Consider the following 21,189-nt stretch of genomic DNA (forward strand, 5'->3'; position numbering starts at 1 on the left):
TCTTGCCTCCAGATGGGAAGGACTGTCTCTACATTGAAGCACAACTCTTAAACTCTACCATCGCAGTATTGTAAAATCTACGCTAGCTTTATTTTTATCACGAATGACCTCATTGCTGACAAAAATAAGCCGCTAGCGGCAAGGGCGAAGCCCATGACCTCATTCATGACCTCATTGCTGACAAAAATAAGCCGCTAGCGGCAAGGGCGAAGCCCATGACCTCAGAACTTCAACTTACGAATAAAGCTTGTTTTAGTCGTTATTGAAAAGTTGAAACTTTTCAGCAAAGCAAGGTTGACATGACTTACATAAGTCGAATGCAATCTCTTGACCATCATAAAGTGCTTTGTAAAGTTTCATTAAACTGAACTCAGAGTCTTTGTCATATGTTTCCAACAGGTATGTGAATGTTCTTATCTTCATTGTAATAGCATTGTATAGCTTCAGGAAACATTTCATTAGCGGTTAAAGCAATAACATCTTGCTTCACGCCTTTCATTCTGCAGTGAAATGCAACTTCATTTAAATCGTTAGTGAGTAAGTCTATGTAGGTCTTCTTTCCACAGAAAATACTTTTATAAGCTAAACTTTGTTTTCCAGGTGTTATTTCTGCAAAGTCGCTATGAAATTGACCAAGGTTCTTCCTATAAGTTCGCGACCATATCTCTTCTTAAACTCTGCTGCAAGCTTTGGGATGTCTTCATTATATAAGTGCATACTGTCGGTATCCTGGTAAAAGATTTGAAGTCCCATGTCCTCTGCAGTACAGAATACTTCATTCATAATACGTTTTGACATAGACAGAATATTAACACCAAGTGGACAGAAGTTAAAGTGTCTGCAAATGCTTTTCGTTAGCTTGAAAATAGTTTTATCTGAACCATCCAAACCTTCGAACTTCACTATATGGTTGTAATTTCTTATAGCATATCTTATAGCATCTTTGTCATTTACTATGGTTATTTTTGACTCAATAGGAGATAGAATAGTTTTTGCCATAAATGCTGTTCAGAATGAGTTTTATAATTTCTTGTAAGGGGTTTCCTTCTTTCTATACTTTAACCTTAACTCAAACAACTTCTTTACTTCATCTCTTATTCTCATATCTCTGTTTCCATCGTAATAGTATCCTTGCAACACTTCACATTTGACACATTGATATTTTATGAGGTCTTGTAATGTTATATGGTCAACATACATGAGACAGCAAGTGTTTGAACTTCTTGGAACGTTAAGTTCTGGATTTAGTTCAGGGTTCGCAAACTATTAAATGAAAGTGTCTGGGTATACCAATCTCTGTTATCTTAATGAGAACAAAGAAGCCAGACATAAACTTTTCACCAATGGGTTCCTTTTGGTCATCATCGAATAAATGTCTCATGAGATACTCTGTGCTTAGCATCTCATCCTTCAATACTTTTGGAATTCCTTCTAAAGTATAAAGTCTTGCTATAGCTGAAGGATATAATGAAACAGTGTCGAAGTCAGCAATGAGTTTCTTTTTGCTCTTTTGTTTCATGTTATCTGACAACATACATCTTCCACCTTGAATGCATCTCGAAATAAATTCTCTTGGTTTATTTGAGAGGTCATAAAGATTTCCATTCGGGAAGTATACTCTGTTCTCAAACAATTTGTTAGCAATAGAACAAATACTAACGTAGTCATAAACGTTTAAATCAAACTCTTTCAATAAGTCATTGCGGAACTTTACAAACCTTCTCTTAAAATTCTTACATCTTGTTTGCAGTAAAACGTGCTATATTTTTCTAAGTCGAAGTGGTTTTCATCTATTCTGCAACCTTTGATGGAATCTATGTTCTTCATAAATGTATCTGCATCATGGATAAACTTACATGCTTCAGAAATGACACCAGTTCTGTTGTCATTTGCTAACAAAACACTGCTGTAGTAGTTATATGGAAATACTTCTTTCGGTCCTGTTTGTAAGTTAAACATAGCAGGAAATAGTTTAAGCTTCTTATTTATAACACTGTAAGAGTTTTATAATAATTGCCCGTCCTTTATATAAACCAGTTATTTGCATTGTTCGTGAACCTTTAATGATGGGAGTTCCTTCACTTCTGTCATGTGTCTTAAGATGAAGTTTATGTCATAACTGAGGTTATGGAAATATATTAAACTCTTGTCAGGAAGTCTTTCCAAAAATTCTGTTGCACAGTTTTGACCCCAAATGCTTTCACTCACTGAACCATCTTCACTGTCATAACAGATGTTAAAAGCTTTATGAAAGCCATCCGTACTACACTCAAAGTCAGCAAAGAAAACGTGCTCAGGAATGAATTTACATTTAGCTTTATTTACTTCTTTTGACTCTGCTTTCTTCTTCAGTTGTACACAATACTTTGGAGCATATGTCAAATCTTTAAATGGTGCAAGGTTCTGTTTATATAAGTCAGTAGTATATGTGAAAAGTTCTCCATAAGAAATAGGTTCGAAATATTTGCACTCCCACAATGTTTTCATAACATCCCATAGCGGTGTTGTTCTATCATAACGAACTACATATTTATCTTCTCTCTTTGTATAAATCTTCATCTGTTTCTCAATGTTCATTCCACCACACTCCTTCAAGATTTCTATATAGTTTCGAATGAAGTATGTTGTCATTGGTAATCTTTCATTTAGCATGTAGTGGTCTTCAACAAGAAGTAAGTCAATAGTTCTAACAGTTTCGCATTCTTTTGGTATATATCTCTTTATTTCATTATGTCTTGAGTCATTGAAATAACCAATGGTAACATTAAATGCTATACCTGTTGAATCGGAAATTTCTTGTACTTTACTTTGAGGAAAGTCTCTAACACGAATGACTTCTCTCATGTGGTCAATAGTTTCTTCATTTACTCCAGCCTGAATGCAAGCATAAACGAAACAATTGTCCTCTGTCATAAGTGTTGCAGTTCTTTTGTTCAGTTCATTGAAGATTTGGTAGCGTTCAAGATTTATAGGTAATGTGCAAAGATACTTCCAGAACTGACCGCTTCTCTTCTTATAAAACTTCTTTTCACCATTATCTTTCCAAAAGCTTTCTATAAGTGCTGGGTTTCCTGTTTGCTTAAGAGCTTCCAAAATGGCTTTCTGGTCATTTGTCAGTGTGCTTTCATCTCTATATGGTCTCTTTTTTGGTTTGCCTTTCTTTACATCTGACATCGTTAAGCCTTCATATTCTGTTAAATCATACATCTTTATTTCGGTAAGATTCTTTATGTTTGTCAAGAAGAAGTCATAGTGCATTTCAACAATACCTGCAGCATTTGCTTCTATCTCTGATATAAAGTTCTCCTTCAAGAGCTGATGTAGTAATGTTCCAATATTATTGAGGTTTAACGTAGAACATTCATACTTTCCACCAAGTTTATAACATACCATCCATCTCTGTTGCGAGTTTATTTTAATTTTCTCTAAGAGTCTCATGAAAACCTTACCGAAATGTTTGTGTAAGTAGTCTCTGTTTGGTTCATCTAAAGCTTCGATGTTAAAGTCAATGAGTCTATTGCCTGACTTCACATTTCTCTTCCTATTCTCTTCATCTTTCTTTAACCATCTCTCACCTTCTTTTGGTTTGTCGTCAATGGAACGAATGACATCGTTAGCTTTGCGAACTTGTTCTATAGCACTTTTAAACATCTCTCTTCTCTGTTGTTTCAGTGTGTCATCTCTCTTTCGTGTTTCACCAACGTTTGCATTTGTTATGTCAAACATCTCTCTTCTTACTTCATGAGGTACAGCTCTTCTTGTTTCACCAACGTTTGCATTTGTTATGTCAAACATCTCTCTTCTTACTTCATGAGGTACTGAACGTCTATGATATAAGTCAATAGCAATGTCATTTAAAGGAAATGCTCTTGCATGGACTTCGTCCTCGCCGCGTTGCGGCTTTATGAACTCATGAATTCTATCATAACTTATTGCACCATTATAGTCTTTAATGAAGTCAGCGAGTGCTTTTTTGTTTGTTGCGTAATGCTTTGCAACATCTATATTAGCTTCTGTAAGAAGTTGTTTTATTTCCGAGTGTTCTAACTTAGACAACTTCCGATACATCTTTAGTAGGAAATAAAAAAATATTTTTGAAAAAATTAGATTAGATTTTTTTTAAGTTATTTTTCAAAATAATTTAATATTTTTATTTTAATGAAACACATGCAAGATTGCAAGTTCTTTTCATACAATGCTCTCGCTACTGCCATCAAGAATGAGTTCAATAATGCTTCAAACGTTAATGTTATCTTTAACAAGAAGTTTGTGAAAGAATCTAAGTTTGGTCAGTATGTCAGACCATTAGCTATCGTCATTGACCGCAAACGTTATACTTCACAAGAGTTAGCAGTAGTTTTGAAACAAAAGGGTTTCTTCGTGAATGTCAAAGATACACACTATACTGTCATAAAGAACTCCAACATTGACTTCTTCAGTATTGCTATGAATCTTTCCGAACAGAAAGAATATAAGAAGGGTGAAACATCTGTGAAATATTATCCTTCATCTCTGAAGACAATAACGAACAAAGATGTTATACAAAAGTTCTTACCAAAGGTTGAAGAAGCTTCAATTGACATTGACGAAGGAAGTGAAATGGTTGAAGAAATTGACCCTGAAGCTATTTAACCAAAAATATATTTTTGGTGAAGAGACCCAAAGGGTCAGAGCCGCAAAGCGGCTAGGTGAGATATCACCTGTTTTTTCACCTCATTCTCTCTTCGTTAATGTTGTCGTGACTTCTTCGTTAATGTTGTCGTGACTTCATTCTTCCTCTTTGAAGTTATCGAAATATTCTGTTATTTTTTCCTTCAGTAATGTTAAGTCTTCTTTGAAGGTAAGTATTGTGCAACCTTTGATGTCATAGTGTGTTTGAGGAAGAGTATTTTTGACAATTTCTTTTATTTGCTCATTCGGTGTCATTGAAATCGGTAAGTTTTCACGATAGAACCAGTTTCTGTCAGATTTATATATTTTAGCAAGGTCGTAAAAGCTTTTGTTGTTTCTTCTGACTAAATGCAACATAACCATATCTCTATCTTCTTCTTTCTCCAACTCTTCAGTATAAATCATATACTTATAACTCTTTTCCTTTCCTTTTGGTACTGAACGTGGTATTCTTTTCTGTATGCTTTTGTCTTTGGATTCAATGACTTCATCTTTTGCTTGAAGTTTCTTTTCCATCTCTCCACGTTCTGCTTATATAGTTCATCTAACATCATGAAAATATAACAAGCATAACGTGTGAAGCCCACATTGCAACAGCATTTACTAAAAGTCTATGAACATAATATCCTCTCAAACCGTTTGGCAATTTTTCACGTTTTCATAGAGTTTTGCGACTGGGATTTTTTACCTACTCGCTGTTCTTCACTTTTTCAGAAAAAAGTACGTCTCGCTGTGCTTCACTTAATAGTTCTATGGTGCTTTGGTTCCTAAACCAGTCTTTAGGAAGCTTAGTATCTGGAGCAAAACAAGCCGTCAAAATACTTTGCATTTGATACATATCATCTTTGACTGAACGAATGAGTCTCAATTGTTTTGTTATATTGTATGTATTCGTATTCTTCATTTATGGCTTCATGAACGATAGCAGTTGTTTGTTCTCTAATGTTGACATATCTGTCTTTACATACAGGATAAAAAATAAATAAAATAAAAACTAACTATTATTTTTTTTGAGATAAACACTATATTCTTCACAACATTAAATTTTATCCTGTATGAAATGACTTTAAAAAGATTATTGACTGACTTCGAATACTATATCTCATTGACGCACTGACAGACCCTCAAAACTGTGTTGAAAGTTCTTTAAGCTTTAAGATTGAAGGTACGACGCATTTTGTCTTCACTTACGTATTGAAAGAATATGACCGTTATCATAACGAAGTGAATCAAACACTAATAAAATTTGTAGATAAAAAATTGCTCATTCGCTAGGATTCAATGACTTCATCTTTTGCTTGAAGTTTCTTTTCCATCTCTCCACGTTCTTGTCTTAAGTTCGTCAAGAATTGTAAATATTCAAGCATAACGTGGTGAAGCCCACATTGCAACTGCATTTACTAAAAGTCTATGAACATAATATCCTCTCAAACCGTTTGGCAATTTTTCACGGTTTTCATAGAGTTTTGGCGACTGGGATTTTTACCTACTCGCTGTTCTTCACTGTTTTCAGAAAAAAGTACGTCTCGCTGTGCTTCACTTAATAGTTCTATGGTGCTTTGGTTCCTAAACCAGTCTTTAGGAAGCTTAGTATCTGGAGCAAAACAAGCCGTTCAAAATACTTTCATTTGATACATATCATCTTTTGACTGAACGAATGAGTCTCAATTGTTTGTTATATTGTATGTATTATTGTATTCTTCATTTATGGCTTCATGAACGATAGCAGTTGTTGTGTTTCTAATGTTGACATATCTGTCTTTACATACAGGATAAAAAAATAAATAAAATAAAAACTAACTTTATTTTTTTTTGTGATAAACACTATTTCTTCACAACATTAAATTTTATCCTGTATGAAATGACTTTAAAAAGATTATTGACTGACTTCGAATACTATCTCATTGACGCACTGACAGACCCTCAAAACTGTGTGAAAGTTCTTTAAGCTTTAAGATTGAAGGTACGACGCATTTTGTCTTCACTTACGTATTGAAAGAATATGACCGTTATCATAACGAAGTGAATCAAACACTAATAAAATTTGTAGATAAAAAATTGGTTAACAATGAATATTTTAACGTGAAGACCCAAACACTGCTGGAGATGATGAAGAATACAAGACAAGTTATTGAAAAAAATAAGCCAAGATTAGATGCAATAGAAAAGAAGTTTAATGAATGTCTTACAAACACGTATGAATATCTTATGCAGTGGGAAGCCAGATGGAAATAAATTTACGTCAAATATGCAATTTATAAAATCTTATGTCGACAGGCTACGTAGCACAGTGGTCTAAGGTGGTGTTATGGAGGGGTCAAGGTCTGTGGTTCGAACCGCGACAGCGCCGTATTTTCTTATTTTCTTTATTTGTCTTGTTTGTCGTGAATAAAAAGTGTCATAAAAGTGCTCTATCTTCCACGGGAATAAATAAAAAATTTACTTTATTTCTTCTTTATTTCTTTGTTCCCGTGGAAGAAGGGTTTTGCTGTTTTTTCTCAGCCGAAATCAATGATTTTTTCATTTTTGGAATCCTTAGCGAATGAGGAAAATTTGTAGATTAATAATTTTTATCATAACGAAATGAATCAAACACTAATAAAAATAAAATTAGTTTTATTTTTATTTATTTTTTTATTTTGTATGTAAAGATATGATTTCAACAATCGGCACAACAACAATTCAAGCCGCGAACGGCGGGACTCTGTCCACAACAACTTCACCAAACTCGTTAGTCATGAATCCAACATCTATGTTAGTAGAGATGAAAAGCTTCATTCCTTCTTCATAATACTTCGAAACAAAAATCCAGAAGATAAAGCAGAAGAACTTTTAACAAGTTAATTTAGACTGTAGTGCGAAAGATGAAACATAATGAACAGTATCTTTATGAAATGCAGGACATTATTTGACCATTTACCTAAACTACCTAAATTCAGCATCAAAAAACTAACGTATTCCTGAATTCGATGAAATAGAAGTGAAACCAAAACTGACTCAGTTAGAAATAAAAGAAGTTCATTCGAAATAGGTAAACTATGAGTTTCTAGGATTTCATTGCAACCATAAGGTTATGGACAAAGATTTGCGACATGGTAATATAAGAATGTTTCTGACATATACTAAATCCGGGGGTTTAAGACCTACGACTCTTGTTCGTTAGTTGCTGAATGTGTATGGCAGATAAGAGATAAAGATAGAAGAGGTAAAATATGGAACGAACAGATAAGACCAACTGCTTTTGAGTTAAGAAAAACCATTGAGCCTTAGTTGTTTTAGCAGGTAAGGTTTCAGAATATAACGCAAAAATGTCCGCAATGTTCTAAATGTAAAGCAGCAATTGGAAATATAACTACTCCGTCAAAGAGATAGAAAGAATGCGAAACGACTATGCAGACTAAAGAAAGAAGCAGAAAAGCAGCAGAAAATAAAATGGACATGTTAGCATTTCTGAACAAAAACTATCCAACTGCTGACGATTTCCTTCTATCTGACGTCAAGAAGAAATATAAAGAAACTTTCGGCATTGTTAAAACTTTTGACATACTGACAGGAAGAATAGAAGCTACGAAATTGTTTAGGATTCAAATATACAATCGTACATTCATGTTAACGCTTGTGAAAAAACTGTGGGTGAGAAAACATGGTGAGAAACGGGCGTGACATCTCACCTAGCCGCTTTGCGGCTCTGACCCTTTGGGTCTCTTCACCTATAATATATTTTTTGGTGAATTCAATAAAAATAAATGGTTCATTTACTCACAATATTTTGTACAAAACGACCCCAAACTTTAACTTCTTTTCTGCAGCTTCAAATGCTATCTTAGCGAGTTCATATTTCTCTAAATTCTCTCTTTAAATCTTTCTTGTTCCCATTGGTCTAGTTCGTATGGAGAATCTCTATAAACCATAATATATCTCACGTTCATGTTTTCTAATTGTTTTTCACACATTTTTCCAACTTCTTCTTCGAACAAAGGTTTAAGCATTCTCCACTGTATCTTCGGTTCTTCTTCATCTAACTTCTCATGAAACTTTCTTGTCTATGGAGTCCATAATATCTTTGACATAAAATGCATACTTTACAGAGCACCATTCAGCAACAAAATGAACGAGGTCAGGATGTATGTAAATACCTTTGAATTCATTCATAACGCCCTTGTAAGCTCATAAAAATGCGTTTTTTGAGGTCGAGCCACTTTTGGCTCCACCGTATTCGTTCATTCCAAAACTCAAGAATTTCCTGCATTTAGTACTATTGAGAAATCTGTTTTAAAATGGTTTAACCTTCCGCTTCTCTTGCCATCTTTGTTGCATTAATGTAACCAATTCCTTGTCTCTACGTAAGACTTCAATACCGTTATAAGTGCCTTTTGTGAATGTTTCACCATTAGATTTGTTTTGTGAATTTTTTTGCTTCGACTGACATTTCTGTTCTTACATACAAAATTAAAAAAAAATAAAAATAAAAACTAACATTATTTTTGGTCTTTTGTGAAAATTCATGAAAGTTCAAGAGGTGAAAAAAGAGGTGAGAAAACAGGTGAAATCTCACCTCTTCACCTAAATTATATTTTTGTCTGATTTACATCCAACGAAAAAGTTTAGAAGAATTTTCTTATTCTTTCTGGCATGTTTTTATCTTTCCAGTACTCCCGCTCTAATGGTCCCAGATGAGTTGGTTTAGATTCTCTCAAGTTCTTAGATGGTATAACATCTTCAACGCCTCCTTCATATCTTACTTTATAAGTGTCATCGTTTGTGTTATAGTCAAGTATTTCAATAACCACTCCTCGCTTTGCTTCGTCAATGGTTTCAGCAAGTTTGCCATTACTACTTTCGACTAATTTATGTCGAGGGTAAAATGCTATGGAGTCGTCAGCAGCTTTTATAAGATATCCATTACCTTGCGTAGAGTCTACGATATAATAATTTCGACTTAACCTTAAACGTTTCTTTGTCAATGGTTTGTCGTCAAGAACTACACGAACTTTTGTACCAGGAATGAGAGTAAATTGTGTTGAATTTCTGATATTTTGTGTTTGGCTTCGTTTCTTTTGTATATACTTTTCTTCTTGTTGTTGTGTCATTGAATTTGGTGTATGTCCTGTTGTAGAATGTGTTGAGGAATTATATACTTCGAGAAAATGTTTCATTGTTTCTTCGGTAAAGTCTCGCTCTTGATTTAAATCTCTGAGAGTCCTTATGAAGCGGTTAATGATACCGAGTATGTTATGGTTATGGTCTTCAGTAGTGTAGTGAGTTATGTTATGCTTAATGAGAAATTCTGTGATTTCGTTGCTGAGGTATGCACCGTCTTGGTCTGATGTTAAAATACTTGGGCTATGTTCTGCTACAAACTTTTGTAAAACTCTTAACACTTCATGAGTTCCTTTATTTCTCATTATATACGCATATGCTTTACGAGTGTTAACATTTATGAAGATGAGGAATGGTTTATGTCCTCCTTTTCTGCTTTGAATGAGAGTGTCAAATTGGTATGCGTCAGGAGTGTTGGAGTAAATTGGTAAAAAGTAGTCGTAAGGATTTATTTTTGTTTGATGTACAACATTTTTGTCAAAGAACCTTTTCACTTCAGCTCTGTTAGTAAATCCCGAACTCTTTGCAGCTTCATTGAACTTCTTAAATGACCTCCATGGATGTTGTTCGAATACTTCTTTCAAGCTCATTTATGTAAAGTTAAAGATTTTAACCAACTCGTATCCAAGCGTGCATTGTTATATAAGGAGGCATATAATCTTTCCATTACCTGCTGGGTCTGTAATACCAGCTACAACATGTGTATGATTTCCTGCAGTTCCACAGAAAATACCTGTGCTAACATCTTTGGGGTCAGTTGTGATATCATATCTATGCATTCCCTGTCTATCCGAACCCGCTGCAAGATTTGTATAACCTCTTTTTGTTATTGAATGTGAATGGTTTCCTTCCACAGATGTTCTTCCACTGAACCTATGCATATGTGAAGGAAGGTTTTCAATACCTATTTTCTTTGAACCTCCCATCTTCATTGACTGCGTATTAGTGTAGAATGGAAAACTGTCAACTATTTCATACCATCTACCACCAAATAAAGTGTTTGGATTTATTGGATTCATAGACGTATAAACAGCTCCTATAGGATATATTAAATCATATATGCTCATAACTCTATAAACATATTCTAAAGAACTTATGTCATTAAATACCATTTGGAATGTATCTCCCGGATGAAATGTTGCATTTGTTCCACTTTTATAATGTAATGTTAGTTCAATAGAATTATCCAAGAAAAATTCAAAAGTATCTGGTTGAAGACCTCTAACAAATTCAAATGGAGTTGCTGGTTCACCATTTATAATTTCTGTTGTAAATGTCATTGTATCTGGTTTCGAAAATTTCTTTGTTAGTTCTGCATCCACATAAGTTTTATCTGCTTTCTTGTCTAACATTGCTGGTAGTTCATATGCTTCAAAGTTTCTGGCATGATCTTCGGTATTCCTGCAACTCTTATCTAAATTGTTAAGAGTATCTTTTACGCTTGTACTCGGATTCTCTAAAGGTGCACTTGAACCAAGGTCAAAGTTCAATATTATGTCGTCTGCTCTAACAGTAGTGAAGGATTTATGTGTATGGTTCTTGTCTGCTTTCTTGTCATATAAATCTTGAGCAGTGAATTTAATATTATGTTCATCCTTCATGACATAAACATCTTTACATCTAATGTTTCTCATCGTCGTTATGTCGTCATCCGATGTTAAACCTTGTGGAAAGTTAGGAGGTTTACAATATAATGCAGCCGCGTGCGGCGGGGCTCCGCCCTCCCCACCAGTTTCTTCAACCGTTCCTTCAATACTTTCTATAGCAACAGTTGTGAAGGATTTATGTGTATGGTTCTTGTCTGCTTTCTTATCTAACATTGCTGGTAGTTCATGTGTTTCAAAGTTTCTGGCATGACTTTCAATGTTCCTACAACTATTTAAAGTTAAGAGTATCTTTTACGCTTGTACTTGGATTTTCTAATGGTGCACTTGGACCAAGGTCAAAGTTCAATATTATGTCGTCTGCTCTAACAGTAGTGAAGGATTTATGTGTATGGTTCTTGTCAGCTTTACTGTCTAAAGAAGTTTGAAGTTCATTTATATCGGAGATGTTGTGTTTATGAGATTTCAAAACTTTGTTCGTTGCGTCAAGTTCAACTTTGTCAGCTTTACTTTTAATAGCATCTTCAAACGTTATTTTTGCCTTAACTCTTAACATAAATCTTGGTTCAACTAATACACCATTAACAGAGAAAGTAGAGGCATAAATTTCATCGTTATAACTAAATGCTTCTGGTGCTTTACCTGTGTCATACTGTACAGTACAGCTTATGTCATAACCTTTAGCACGAATGTATTTATATCTTCTTTCATTAACATTTTTTGTCTTCGCTTCATCACTTCGTGTTAAATATCCATGGTAGTCCGTTATAATCTGTTCGTCTGAAGTTATATAATGAACGTGGTTTTTATCTGCTTTTTCGGCTAATTTCTCATTAACATCATTCACTTCTAATTCAACTCTTCCGCCAGAACTCTTATTATCATTAATCTTTTTCATTAATTCGGTAATTACGTCATAAAGACTATATTCTGTTTTCGGTTTTGTAAATAATGAGTCAAAATTTCTTTTCATCATTACATCGCTGACATTAATGATATCACCAATTCCTTTTTCATTTATTCTCTTCATTAATTCTGCAATAATGACGAATATATAATCTGTTAATTTATTCTCTTCATCGAGGGTTATAGAATGTTTTGAAATTGAATCATTAACTCCTCTAAATAAATCAATAACTTCAGGATACACGTTTTTAATGTCTTGAATAACCCGACCAGTATCCTCGCCACTATGTGGCTCTGAGCCCGTTGGGCTCTGTTGTTCATGTTCTTCGTTCCCGTCGTTACGTGGTTTTATATCTCTAACCATCATCAACGCAGCCATAACCGGAGGGTTTGTTGCTACCTGTTCGAAAATCCGTCCGTTATGTATGGTATATCTAAATAATTTCTTTGTGTTTGTTAAAACATTTGAAACAAGTCTTTTAAAACCATCTACAAAATTTCCTGTTTCACCTAATGTTCTTGCAGCATTTACAAGCTCACCCATTCCCGCTTTTGACCCCAAAACGTCCATATTGCATTTATTTCACTCTGTATTGTTGTCCATTCAGCGAAACTAACACCCGCATTCGCTAAGCTGAAAATGAAATCAGTGGATCGAACTTAATTCCACCTTCTTTTTCAATTTCAACGAACTCACTAACATGAGATTTTAAATATTCTTCGTTAAAATTGTTTTCCCCGATGTTATGTCATTAACGAAACTATCACCGTCAAAAGTTAACGAATTCAATTTCGTCGTTGATGCTTTTATTTCATACACCGCTTTATCGATAGTTTTTGGCTCACCTTCTTTAGAAGCATATGAAACATTAATGAATGAATTATTGTATTCGTGAATGAATTAAAATCAATGATTTTCATTAATGACGCCTTTAATGATTCATTAACTGTTGAATCCCTTAAAACAATTAATGAACTGTCATGGGCTTCGCCCTGGTCGCTTCGGTCTGAAAGACCTTCAGGACTCAAAGAGTCCGTTTGCGACTTTATGAAAGGTACACTGCAAACCGTCGAGTTTGGATCAAATGCTGTAGTTGGTGCAGGAATATTAATGATATAAGTCATTAAATCATTAAGTGACGTAAATAATGTTGTCGTTTTTGATTTAATTTCTTTAGCATCTGTTATATATGGTAATTTTATTTCTGTAGTTTCTGAATTAAAGATATTCGCTAAAATGTTTTGTAAACTGTTTTGAACAGCTGTGTAAACCGTTGAATTCGGAACTCTTACGATTTCACCATCCTTAATAAAAGGCATTGTACATGACGTAGTGCTTGGGTCAAATCTTTCGGGATTATAATTCAACATATATTCTAATGCTTCATATACAGACTTATATACTGTTGTGTCGTTCTTCATGACAACTTCACCATTTACAATGAATGGCATAGTGCATGGAGTTAAAATAGGGTCAAACTTTTCATAGTCCTTCCATGTTATGTATTTCTCGGTATTTCCATCAGAAATAACAATATATTTGTCAGTAAGTGTGAGAGAGTATTGACCAAAATATAAACGTTTAGCTCTGTCAGCTTCATACGCATATGCAGCAATACTCATATTTTAATGAGAATAAAATGTTGTTCTATTTGCAAAGTACAGACCCAAACGAATACGGGACAGTAAAGCTACAAACAAACTTAGGTCTTCAGAATGAAGCGCTTGCTTTCAGAGTTGTTGACTTCAATACTATCGCTTCATTCGTTATAACAGATGAAACAGATTTCATGGAGCTTGAAATAGATGGAAAGAAGCACGAAATAAGATTTCACAATAATGTAGAATATAAGATGGAAACATTAGCTGGAGTGTTAAATGCGCTCATAAATACTACAATAAACAAGGAGAACGAAGAAAACTTAATGAATGTTAAACTTATTGCAGGAGTTTTGAAGTTCAGTTATGCGAAGGAGTTTAAGATAACACGAATGAGTCATAGAGTTCAATTGCTTCTGGGAGCATACCATATGACATGTCCTTTGAAAAGTGTTGACAAAACGATTGAGATGAAATCTGTTCCATACGTATGTTATGGTAATTGTTTATACGTTAGTCAAAAATAGCTAATGTCACAGGTATTTCAGGAGTTAATAGTAAAGGTTCAGTAGAATATAAATCCTTCTGTTATGCAGTCAATTCAATGTTCATTCCAAACGTTCCTGTCATAGTAACTCATTTAGGTAAATGGGTTCGCATTAGTCCTCATAATTTGAAAGACATGCAATTCAGACTTGTTGACTTTCAAGGAGAGCCTGTAGAACTGAAGGCACCAGTGCGAATGACTGTTGAAGTTGACTTTTTAGAAAATATTAAATGCAACAGCTTACAAGAGAACTCAGAGCTAAAAATATAAAGTATGAATGTTATGTATTAGGTCATGAACTTTGGTTATTGCTGTTTGATGAAACAAATGAGTTAGTTATGTCAGTCAAGAGAACAGAAAAAGGCGTCAAAGGCGCCGAGCGCAAAGCGCTATATTGTGTTAGTGAAAACTGCACCAAGTCAATAAGATTAGGTTTGCATTATGAAGATGAGTTCGATACTGTTGAAGAAGTTTTGGATAGATATTACAAATTGCTTTAATTTACTAAAACATATTTCAAACAAAGCTTATATTCTGTTGAAAGTTTTGTATACTCGTTCGAATATTTATACTTAAACTCAACTCCTGTAGTTCCTGGTGTTTCAATGATGCGGATGTTACCTATTTTCATGAATGGTGGCGTTTGACCACAGCATTCGATTTCAGGGTCGAGATAGTCAATGACACATTGTTTCCCTGTTATTCGTGATATAACATTTTCAAGGTCCTCCTTTGTTAGAATTATTTGGTTCTTGCTTATAAGATTTGTCAAAAGCTTCTTATCGTCTTTGAGTAAAATTGTTTGGTATAACTGAAGAAGGTAATGGTCTACGTTATCTGAAGGATTTGTTTGAACATTTGTGTAAGGGTTGTCGTTGGCTTCTCTTGAAAGAACTTGGTCCAGTGGTGGATACTCTAACTTAACATCTGATGTAGCGTTAGCGTTTGAAGCTGAGTTTAAATTCACGGATTTCAGTTCTGGTTCTTTTTCTTTCAAACACTCTGAACTATAGTTCTTTATGACAATATTGTTTGTCGTTCGTGAGTCAACATTTGATGTTGGTTCAATTGGAACATTAACGGCACCAGCTAAGATGGATTTGCTTCTCATTTCATATAGAATAAAAACCTTTTATATGTATGAAATGAACAATATACTCGACAAGGGTTTGAATGTAAAGCTAACGAATGAAAATATTGTTGAATTCACTGAGACAGGTGCTGTGTATAAAGATGTAGAACTACTGAACAAAAGAGCTAAGGGAAGAAGCAGGAACATGAACAAAGGGTGGAAGCCTATAAAAATTTATGTCAATGATGGCTCAGGAGGTTCAAACATAAAGTATGCAGAAAGTTATAGAGTTTATGCTCTCAAAGGTGAAAAGCCTTCATTTAAGAACAGCTATTCTAACGCATATCCTCAAAAGCTAACGGATGGAGAAGTGGATGATATGAATGACAGCAAAAATATTAACAGAAATGGCGACAGAGATGCATGGAATTTGTTTACCATCAGTCAATTGAAGGTTAAACTTTAAAACAATGTTGGTCGTTCCCATGGAATATTTTTGACTTTAATGGTATTAGTCATGATATGAATCTCAAGGTATGAACGAGGAGAGATGAGAGACTTATATGCTTCCCAAATTTCTTCAAAAGGTAATGTTATACCTGACTGTTTCCAAATGAGTTCAATATCATAACGTGAGAAACCTTGAAAGATAACGAAGTCAGTTATGAGACGTTTTATGTTTAAAGCTAAAAACCTCCATGTTTGCATAAGTATTGCTACAGTTAAGTGGTAATGTCTGACTTTAGTAATGATGTTAGCTAATGGTGAGTCAGGCTTTGACACTAAACCTTTTCCGGCGAAGTCGTCGCAAACGAGCAGAGTATTTGAAGGATACTTTTTGAAGGGGTATTTTGAAAGTTTTGACAGAATGTAGTTTGTAAGTCGTTTCATATCGTAAACTCCTGAGTATTGACGTAAGTGGTGTTTGTCAATAATTCTTTCCATCTCTTCTGAAGTCTTTTGCATTCCTGACTGTATAAATTCAACGATGGCATAATATTTCCTCTTACGTCGAACGTAACGTTGAAGAAATTCAATGAGTTCGCTATCTGGAACTTTAACGACAGATGCTTGAACTTTTGACATAAATGTTTTCGCTGTTGAGTCCATAGAGTCTGAAGTTGCTGATATAATGATTTGGTCATAATATGAATCTTGACCTAAACGCTCTGTTATGAGTATATGACGAATGAGGTTAAATGTCTTACCTGACCCCATCTTTCCACAATAGAAATAAACACCATTTGAACAGAATTCATAATCTTTGCTGAAAGGAAGAATGAGAGAAGAGTTAAGTTTGTCTGTAGTTTCATTCATGTCTTCATCTACGTCATGTATTAAATGCTTCATTTTATCTCCATTAAAAATGCAAGTCAGAAATATTCAGAACATAGCACCGAGTCTAACTGACAAGAGTATAAAGATATACTATGAACACGTTATGATGAAACCAACCAAAATTCAAGAAAGTCAGTATACTTATGAATATCCAAGACACTGGGTAGAGTATGTAGGAGGTGAGAAAGCTATTGAAATCAGACAGGTTCGAAGTATTCCAGCAGGAAGGACAATATTATTGAAGAACTTTAATGTTTTGAGGTATAATGATGAAACAAAGAAGCAAGATAGTTTTCCCATTGCTGTGTATGTGAACCTAGACACAGGAGATGACATGAAAGTTTTTAACACAAAGCTTCAAACGGTAGTGAGAGAACAACTTACTGCGGAAGGGCATCCATTACCTTCAGAAGTTACCATAGCATATAATTTTGAAACAAACTCAATAGATTTTAAAGTCATCTCTGCAAAGAAGTCAGGTTTTACATTTAATGAAGCAGATGTATATTCGAATGAAAACTTCAAAGCTATTGCATGGTTAGATAATGACGATTGCTTTAAGAAAATATTTAAATTCAGTGACTCAACGATGTCAATAGATGACCTTCGTGGAATGTTACCATCGATGTTTACAGTAGAAGGTTCAGCAGGATTGCTTACAAGATTGTCAATTGGTGGTATTTGGTCTCGTGAGAACATTGTTATAAAATCCAGTATAAGTGAATTTGCTGAAGAATCTATATTATGTCTTTCAAACTACATGTATTCGCCACCGAAGCATTATAGTATAACAAACTTTGTCAGTAAGTTTAACATAAGACTTGTCGAACCTTCTTCAATGAAAGATGTTGTGCTACCTAAAGATGGAAAGGATGGACTCATTATTGAAATGATTTTAATAGCATATTAAATGAGCTTGTTCTTGAAGGTCATTCATGATGAAATAACTGTTGTAGAAGATGTTAGCAATTGTTCAGACATTTTGAAGCGTATAGATGAGATAAGAAAGAAGTTAGATAGACCGCAAAGCGGTGAGGGCGAAGCCCGTGAGAATGTTTATGTTTCATTGACTTTCTCCAGTAACGAGAACTTTTATGAGATAATATTGAAGAGAGATGATTTTAATATGGTGTAAATGGTAGCTTGGGCAGCTTTAGGCGCAATGGGAACAAAAGCATTAGCATTTGGAGCAAAAGCACTTGGAGCTTATGACGCAGTAAATAAAATGAGTGGAGGAAGGGTTTCGAAGACATTAGATGCAAATAAAGGGAAGATTGGAGGCTGGGTTGCAAAGAAGTTAAGATTAAATAAAATAGGGCTCATAAATAAAGCATCCAATTTGGTTGCGACTGAGTCGGAAAATGCTTTAGGAAAGGACGATGAGTTTTCAAAACACGCAAAAGACTTTAATGACCAGATGAAAGGTGAAACAATGCATTTAAATAGAGTCGATGGAACTCTTCCTCCACCAGCAGTTCTTCCGTATGGTCCCTATGGAATGTATGGAAACCCTTACGAAAGACCATTTGACCCATTGACTGGTGGAAGTAACTGGTATCATTACGGACGAAGAAGAAAGACAGTCAAGTTGGAGACAGACGTGAAGAAAGCAACTAAAAAGAAACCAAGGAAGAGAGTTATAAAGCAATGAATTCATGAGGTGAAAAAAGAGACCCAAAGGGTCAGAGCCGCAAAGCGGCTAGGTGAAAAAAGAGGTGAGATTTCACCACTTCACCTAAATTTATTTTTGCGCTATGTTTTCATACGTGTGGGAGTGGTGATATCATTAATTTTAAGTTTATTTTTTTTATAAATGACAGAACAAAAATATAACATTTCTACTCAGCAGGAATGAGACCCTTACTGACTATGTATTCGTTTAATGCTTGATGAAAACAATGGTACATATTATCGTATGGGTATACACAACGTCTGTTTCCATCGTCGTCGTATATGTAGAGCTCAAATCCAGTCCAACCTTCTTTTGTACAATATGTAGCTTTATTTAAGTATGCATTTATGTAGATAAGGCAATTTTCTTCATCGCTCCAGAAATAATTTTTGTTCTTTGTTGAAATAGTTTTCGTTCCTCTGCGACCATAAGGAATGTATGCAATGAACTTTGCGTCATAAGGGATTGTAATATATTCAGGGTTTCTTTCATCGTCAATGGGTCTGTCTTTGTTAAAATGCATGTTTCTCAGTTTTACTTGAGTTTTGAATAGTTCACGGAAACGTTCTGGGAAAGAGTCATAGTAAATGTAGTCGGACATGTCTTTGTAATGAAATAAAAATTTAAAAAAAATAAAAATAAGGTTATTTTTTATTTAGTGAGGACGGTAGTGAATTCGTTAGTGAGTTCGTTAGTGAAGTCGTTTATGTGTCAGATAGTTTTGTAAATATTTAAGGTTAAGTTGGTGTTTGTGTTTGTGTTGTAAAATATACGTTACTGGTTTCGTAAAGTGTCAAAACCGCTAAGTGGTGTACGGAGGCGCGCAGTGCCGCTGTACACGACTTAGGGATACTAACTCTTTCCATATTGTTGGAAGCTCCGGAATACTGAGCATGCTGTCTGTTTCCACCAATATGGTTGATGTTCACGCATGCAAGAACTCTTTTTGTGACAGCATCGAGCGCAGTTACTGTACAACTTGGCGAGTTTCGCCTGTGCGTCCATCTTGCATCAATGGATAAGTAACCACTGAAGGACTTTCTCGACAGCATTAGGGAAATACTTTTAAGTCTTCTAATCTTATCGTCACAAAATCTCTGTTGTCTCATGACACCACTCTTCACAGGGGGCTTAGTTCCACAAAGAGAAAGAAAGCGAGCACCTTTTGTATATGACATTCCGGTCATTATGCAAGCACCAAGCATCTGTCGCGCTGAGAGTCGACGACGTTCGTGGAGTAAAATGTTATGCATTGCCTTTGTTTTCCGTTTTGGGTGAACAATATGGCCCATACAACAACAAAAAAATGAAATCCCGCCAAAAGTGAAAATTGAATAAAAAGTAATAATTAATAAATATATACTATATCATTAGATGAATATTTTGGAATAACATTTTAAAATCGAGGTTTTTCAATGGATAACGGTTCAATCAAAGATTTGACCCCATTTTAGAATCTACATTAAAAATGGAACATTTCTGTCGTTTCAAAATTCCAAAATAACGTTTCTATTCCTCTCAAAAGTAAAAATAAACTTTATTGGGGAAAAATATTTTTATTTTCCAAAAAAAAATGAAAACCTTAAATGCAAATCTAATTTTGATGCTTTTGTTTGTGATTTTTTGGATTTCGAAAAAAATTTGAAAATTCAGACAAGTTACCATTAACACTAATACGTTTCAGCGAGTCGGTCCCATCAGAGAAATTTTCATAAATCGGCGATATAATTTATTATTTCAGCAAAATATTCTCAGATCCAACTAGAATAAGGTCAAATTATACAAATTTAGCAAAGGCTAGTTATCCTACCTATTCAATTAACTTTAATTTTAAATAATTCAAGACAATTCTCAAAATTACCTTAATAATCGCGTTCTCTTCGCAAAATGACGATTCATCATTCACTACCAGCATAACTGAGGGCTTGTGCTCACAGAATAATACAGATAATTTACTTATTAATGCAAAATTTAGTACCAAAAGGTAATCATAGAAGATACAAAAAAGTTTCTTTATTTTGATTGCTGATTTTATTTCTTCTAAAATTTACCAAATCTAAAAAATCCAAAATTGAATGCTATTGAATTTCATGTTTATGTAACATATACTATTTATTATATAAGGAATAAAAATTTTATAGTTTTAATCAAAAATAAAGGTGTACTAAATGCATACAAAACAAGGTATTTTTTACTCATCCAAAATATGTTAACAGTGCTATTTATATAATCAATATCCGAATTTCGAAATCATTTTGATGAAATCTTTATTTTAAAATTGAGTTGACTGTTAAAATCACCCGAGAAGAGGGATTATCTCAATAAAAAGTACATAAAATAGCAAACGCACAAGATGGCACTATGCAGCTTTATATTGTTATACAGGATGAACATATAAAATGTTTGGAAAACACTTACTTCGTTCTACAAATGTGTATCTCTTTATATCAAAGATTCTTCTCAAATTATTGAGAGACTTCTCTCAAAAAAAGGAAAATTTGATAACTAAAAAAAATTATGGCATAACCTCTCGTTTTGCATAGATATATATTTACATGGTCACAGAGCTTATTTTCATTGTCAAAACTTAAAAATTTTTAGTGGACTATACCCTTAATATTTTATCTTTTATACATTTCATAACAAACAAAAATATAATCATAAAACATAAAGATGATCC

The 21,189-nt window shown here is 34.1% G+C and overlaps 4 protein-coding genes and 6 pseudogenes across 10 annotated transcripts, besides 4 other annotated features; 3 read left to right on the plus strand and 7 right to left on the minus strand.

The window, feature by feature from the left end:
* Nucleotides 1–19,367: part of a mobile genetic element that runs on past the window's edge.
* Nucleotides 1,791–2,766, minus strand: TVAGG3_0013490 (annotated as a pseudogene). Its single transcript has one exon. A coding segment is annotated over exon 1 (976 nt).
* Nucleotides 3,603–4,068, minus strand: TVAGG3_0013500 (annotated as a pseudogene). Its single transcript has one exon. A coding segment is annotated over exon 1 (466 nt).
* On the plus strand, nucleotides 4,159–4,632 carry TVAGG3_0013510 (uncharacterized protein; the record flags this gene model as incomplete). Its single annotated transcript, XM_051219971.1, has 1 exon — nucleotides 4,159–4,632. One exon carries the CDS (start codon nucleotides 4,159–4,161, stop codon nucleotides 4,630–4,632), a length of 474 nt encoding a protein of 157 aa, XP_051104957.1.
* On the minus strand, nucleotides 4,768–5,187 carry TVAGG3_0013520 (uncharacterized protein; the record flags this gene model as incomplete). Its single annotated transcript, XM_051219972.1, has 1 exon — nucleotides 4,768–5,187. The coding sequence occupies one exon, from the start codon at nucleotides 5,185–5,187 to the stop codon at nucleotides 4,768–4,770; it is 420 nt and encodes a 139-aa protein (XP_051104958.1).
* Nucleotides 9,276–9,827, minus strand: TVAGG3_0013530 (integrase core domain containing protein family; the record flags this gene model as incomplete). The annotated part of the gene is made up of 1 exon (XM_051219973.1): nucleotides 9,276–9,827. The coding sequence occupies one exon, from the start codon at nucleotides 9,825–9,827 to the stop codon at nucleotides 9,276–9,278; it is 552 nt and encodes a 183-aa protein (XP_051104959.1).
* Nucleotides 10,733–11,591, minus strand: TVAGG3_0013540 (annotated as a pseudogene). Its single transcript has one exon. A coding segment is annotated over exon 1 (859 nt).
* On the minus strand, nucleotides 11,953–12,825 carry TVAGG3_0013550 (annotated as a pseudogene). The gene has a single exon. A coding segment is annotated over exon 1 (873 nt).
* TVAGG3_0013560 lies at nucleotides 16,866–17,744 on the plus strand (annotated as a pseudogene). The gene has a single exon. A coding segment is annotated over exon 1 (879 nt).
* TVAGG3_0013570 lies at nucleotides 17,973–18,485 on the plus strand (annotated as a pseudogene). Its single transcript has one exon. A coding segment is annotated over exon 1 (513 nt).
* Nucleotides 18,539–18,675: a terminal%2Cinverted (terminal inverted repeat of Maverick-2 transposon ID:TVAGG3_0013420).
* TVAGG3_0013580 (uncharacterized protein) lies at nucleotides 18,676–19,110 on the minus strand (the record flags this gene model as incomplete). Its single annotated transcript, XM_001579729.1, has 1 exon — nucleotides 18,676–19,110. One exon carries the CDS (start codon nucleotides 19,108–19,110, stop codon nucleotides 18,676–18,678), a length of 435 nt encoding a protein of 144 aa, XP_001579779.1.
* A 1,733-nt stretch (nucleotides 19,368–21,100) lies between the features above and the next one.
* Nucleotides 21,101–21,122: a mobile genetic element.
* Nucleotides 21,101–21,122: a terminal%2Cinverted (terminal inverted repeat of Kolobok-1_TV transposon ID:TVAGG3_0013400).
* Nucleotides 21,123–21,189: the final 67 nt, after the last annotated feature.

The sequence above is a fragment of the Trichomonas vaginalis genome, chromosome IV (assembly GCF_026262505.1).
Source record: "Trichomonas vaginalis G3 chromosome IV, whole genome shotgun sequence".
Classification (NCBI taxonomy): domain Eukaryota; phylum Parabasalia; order Trichomonadida; family Trichomonadidae; genus Trichomonas; species Trichomonas vaginalis.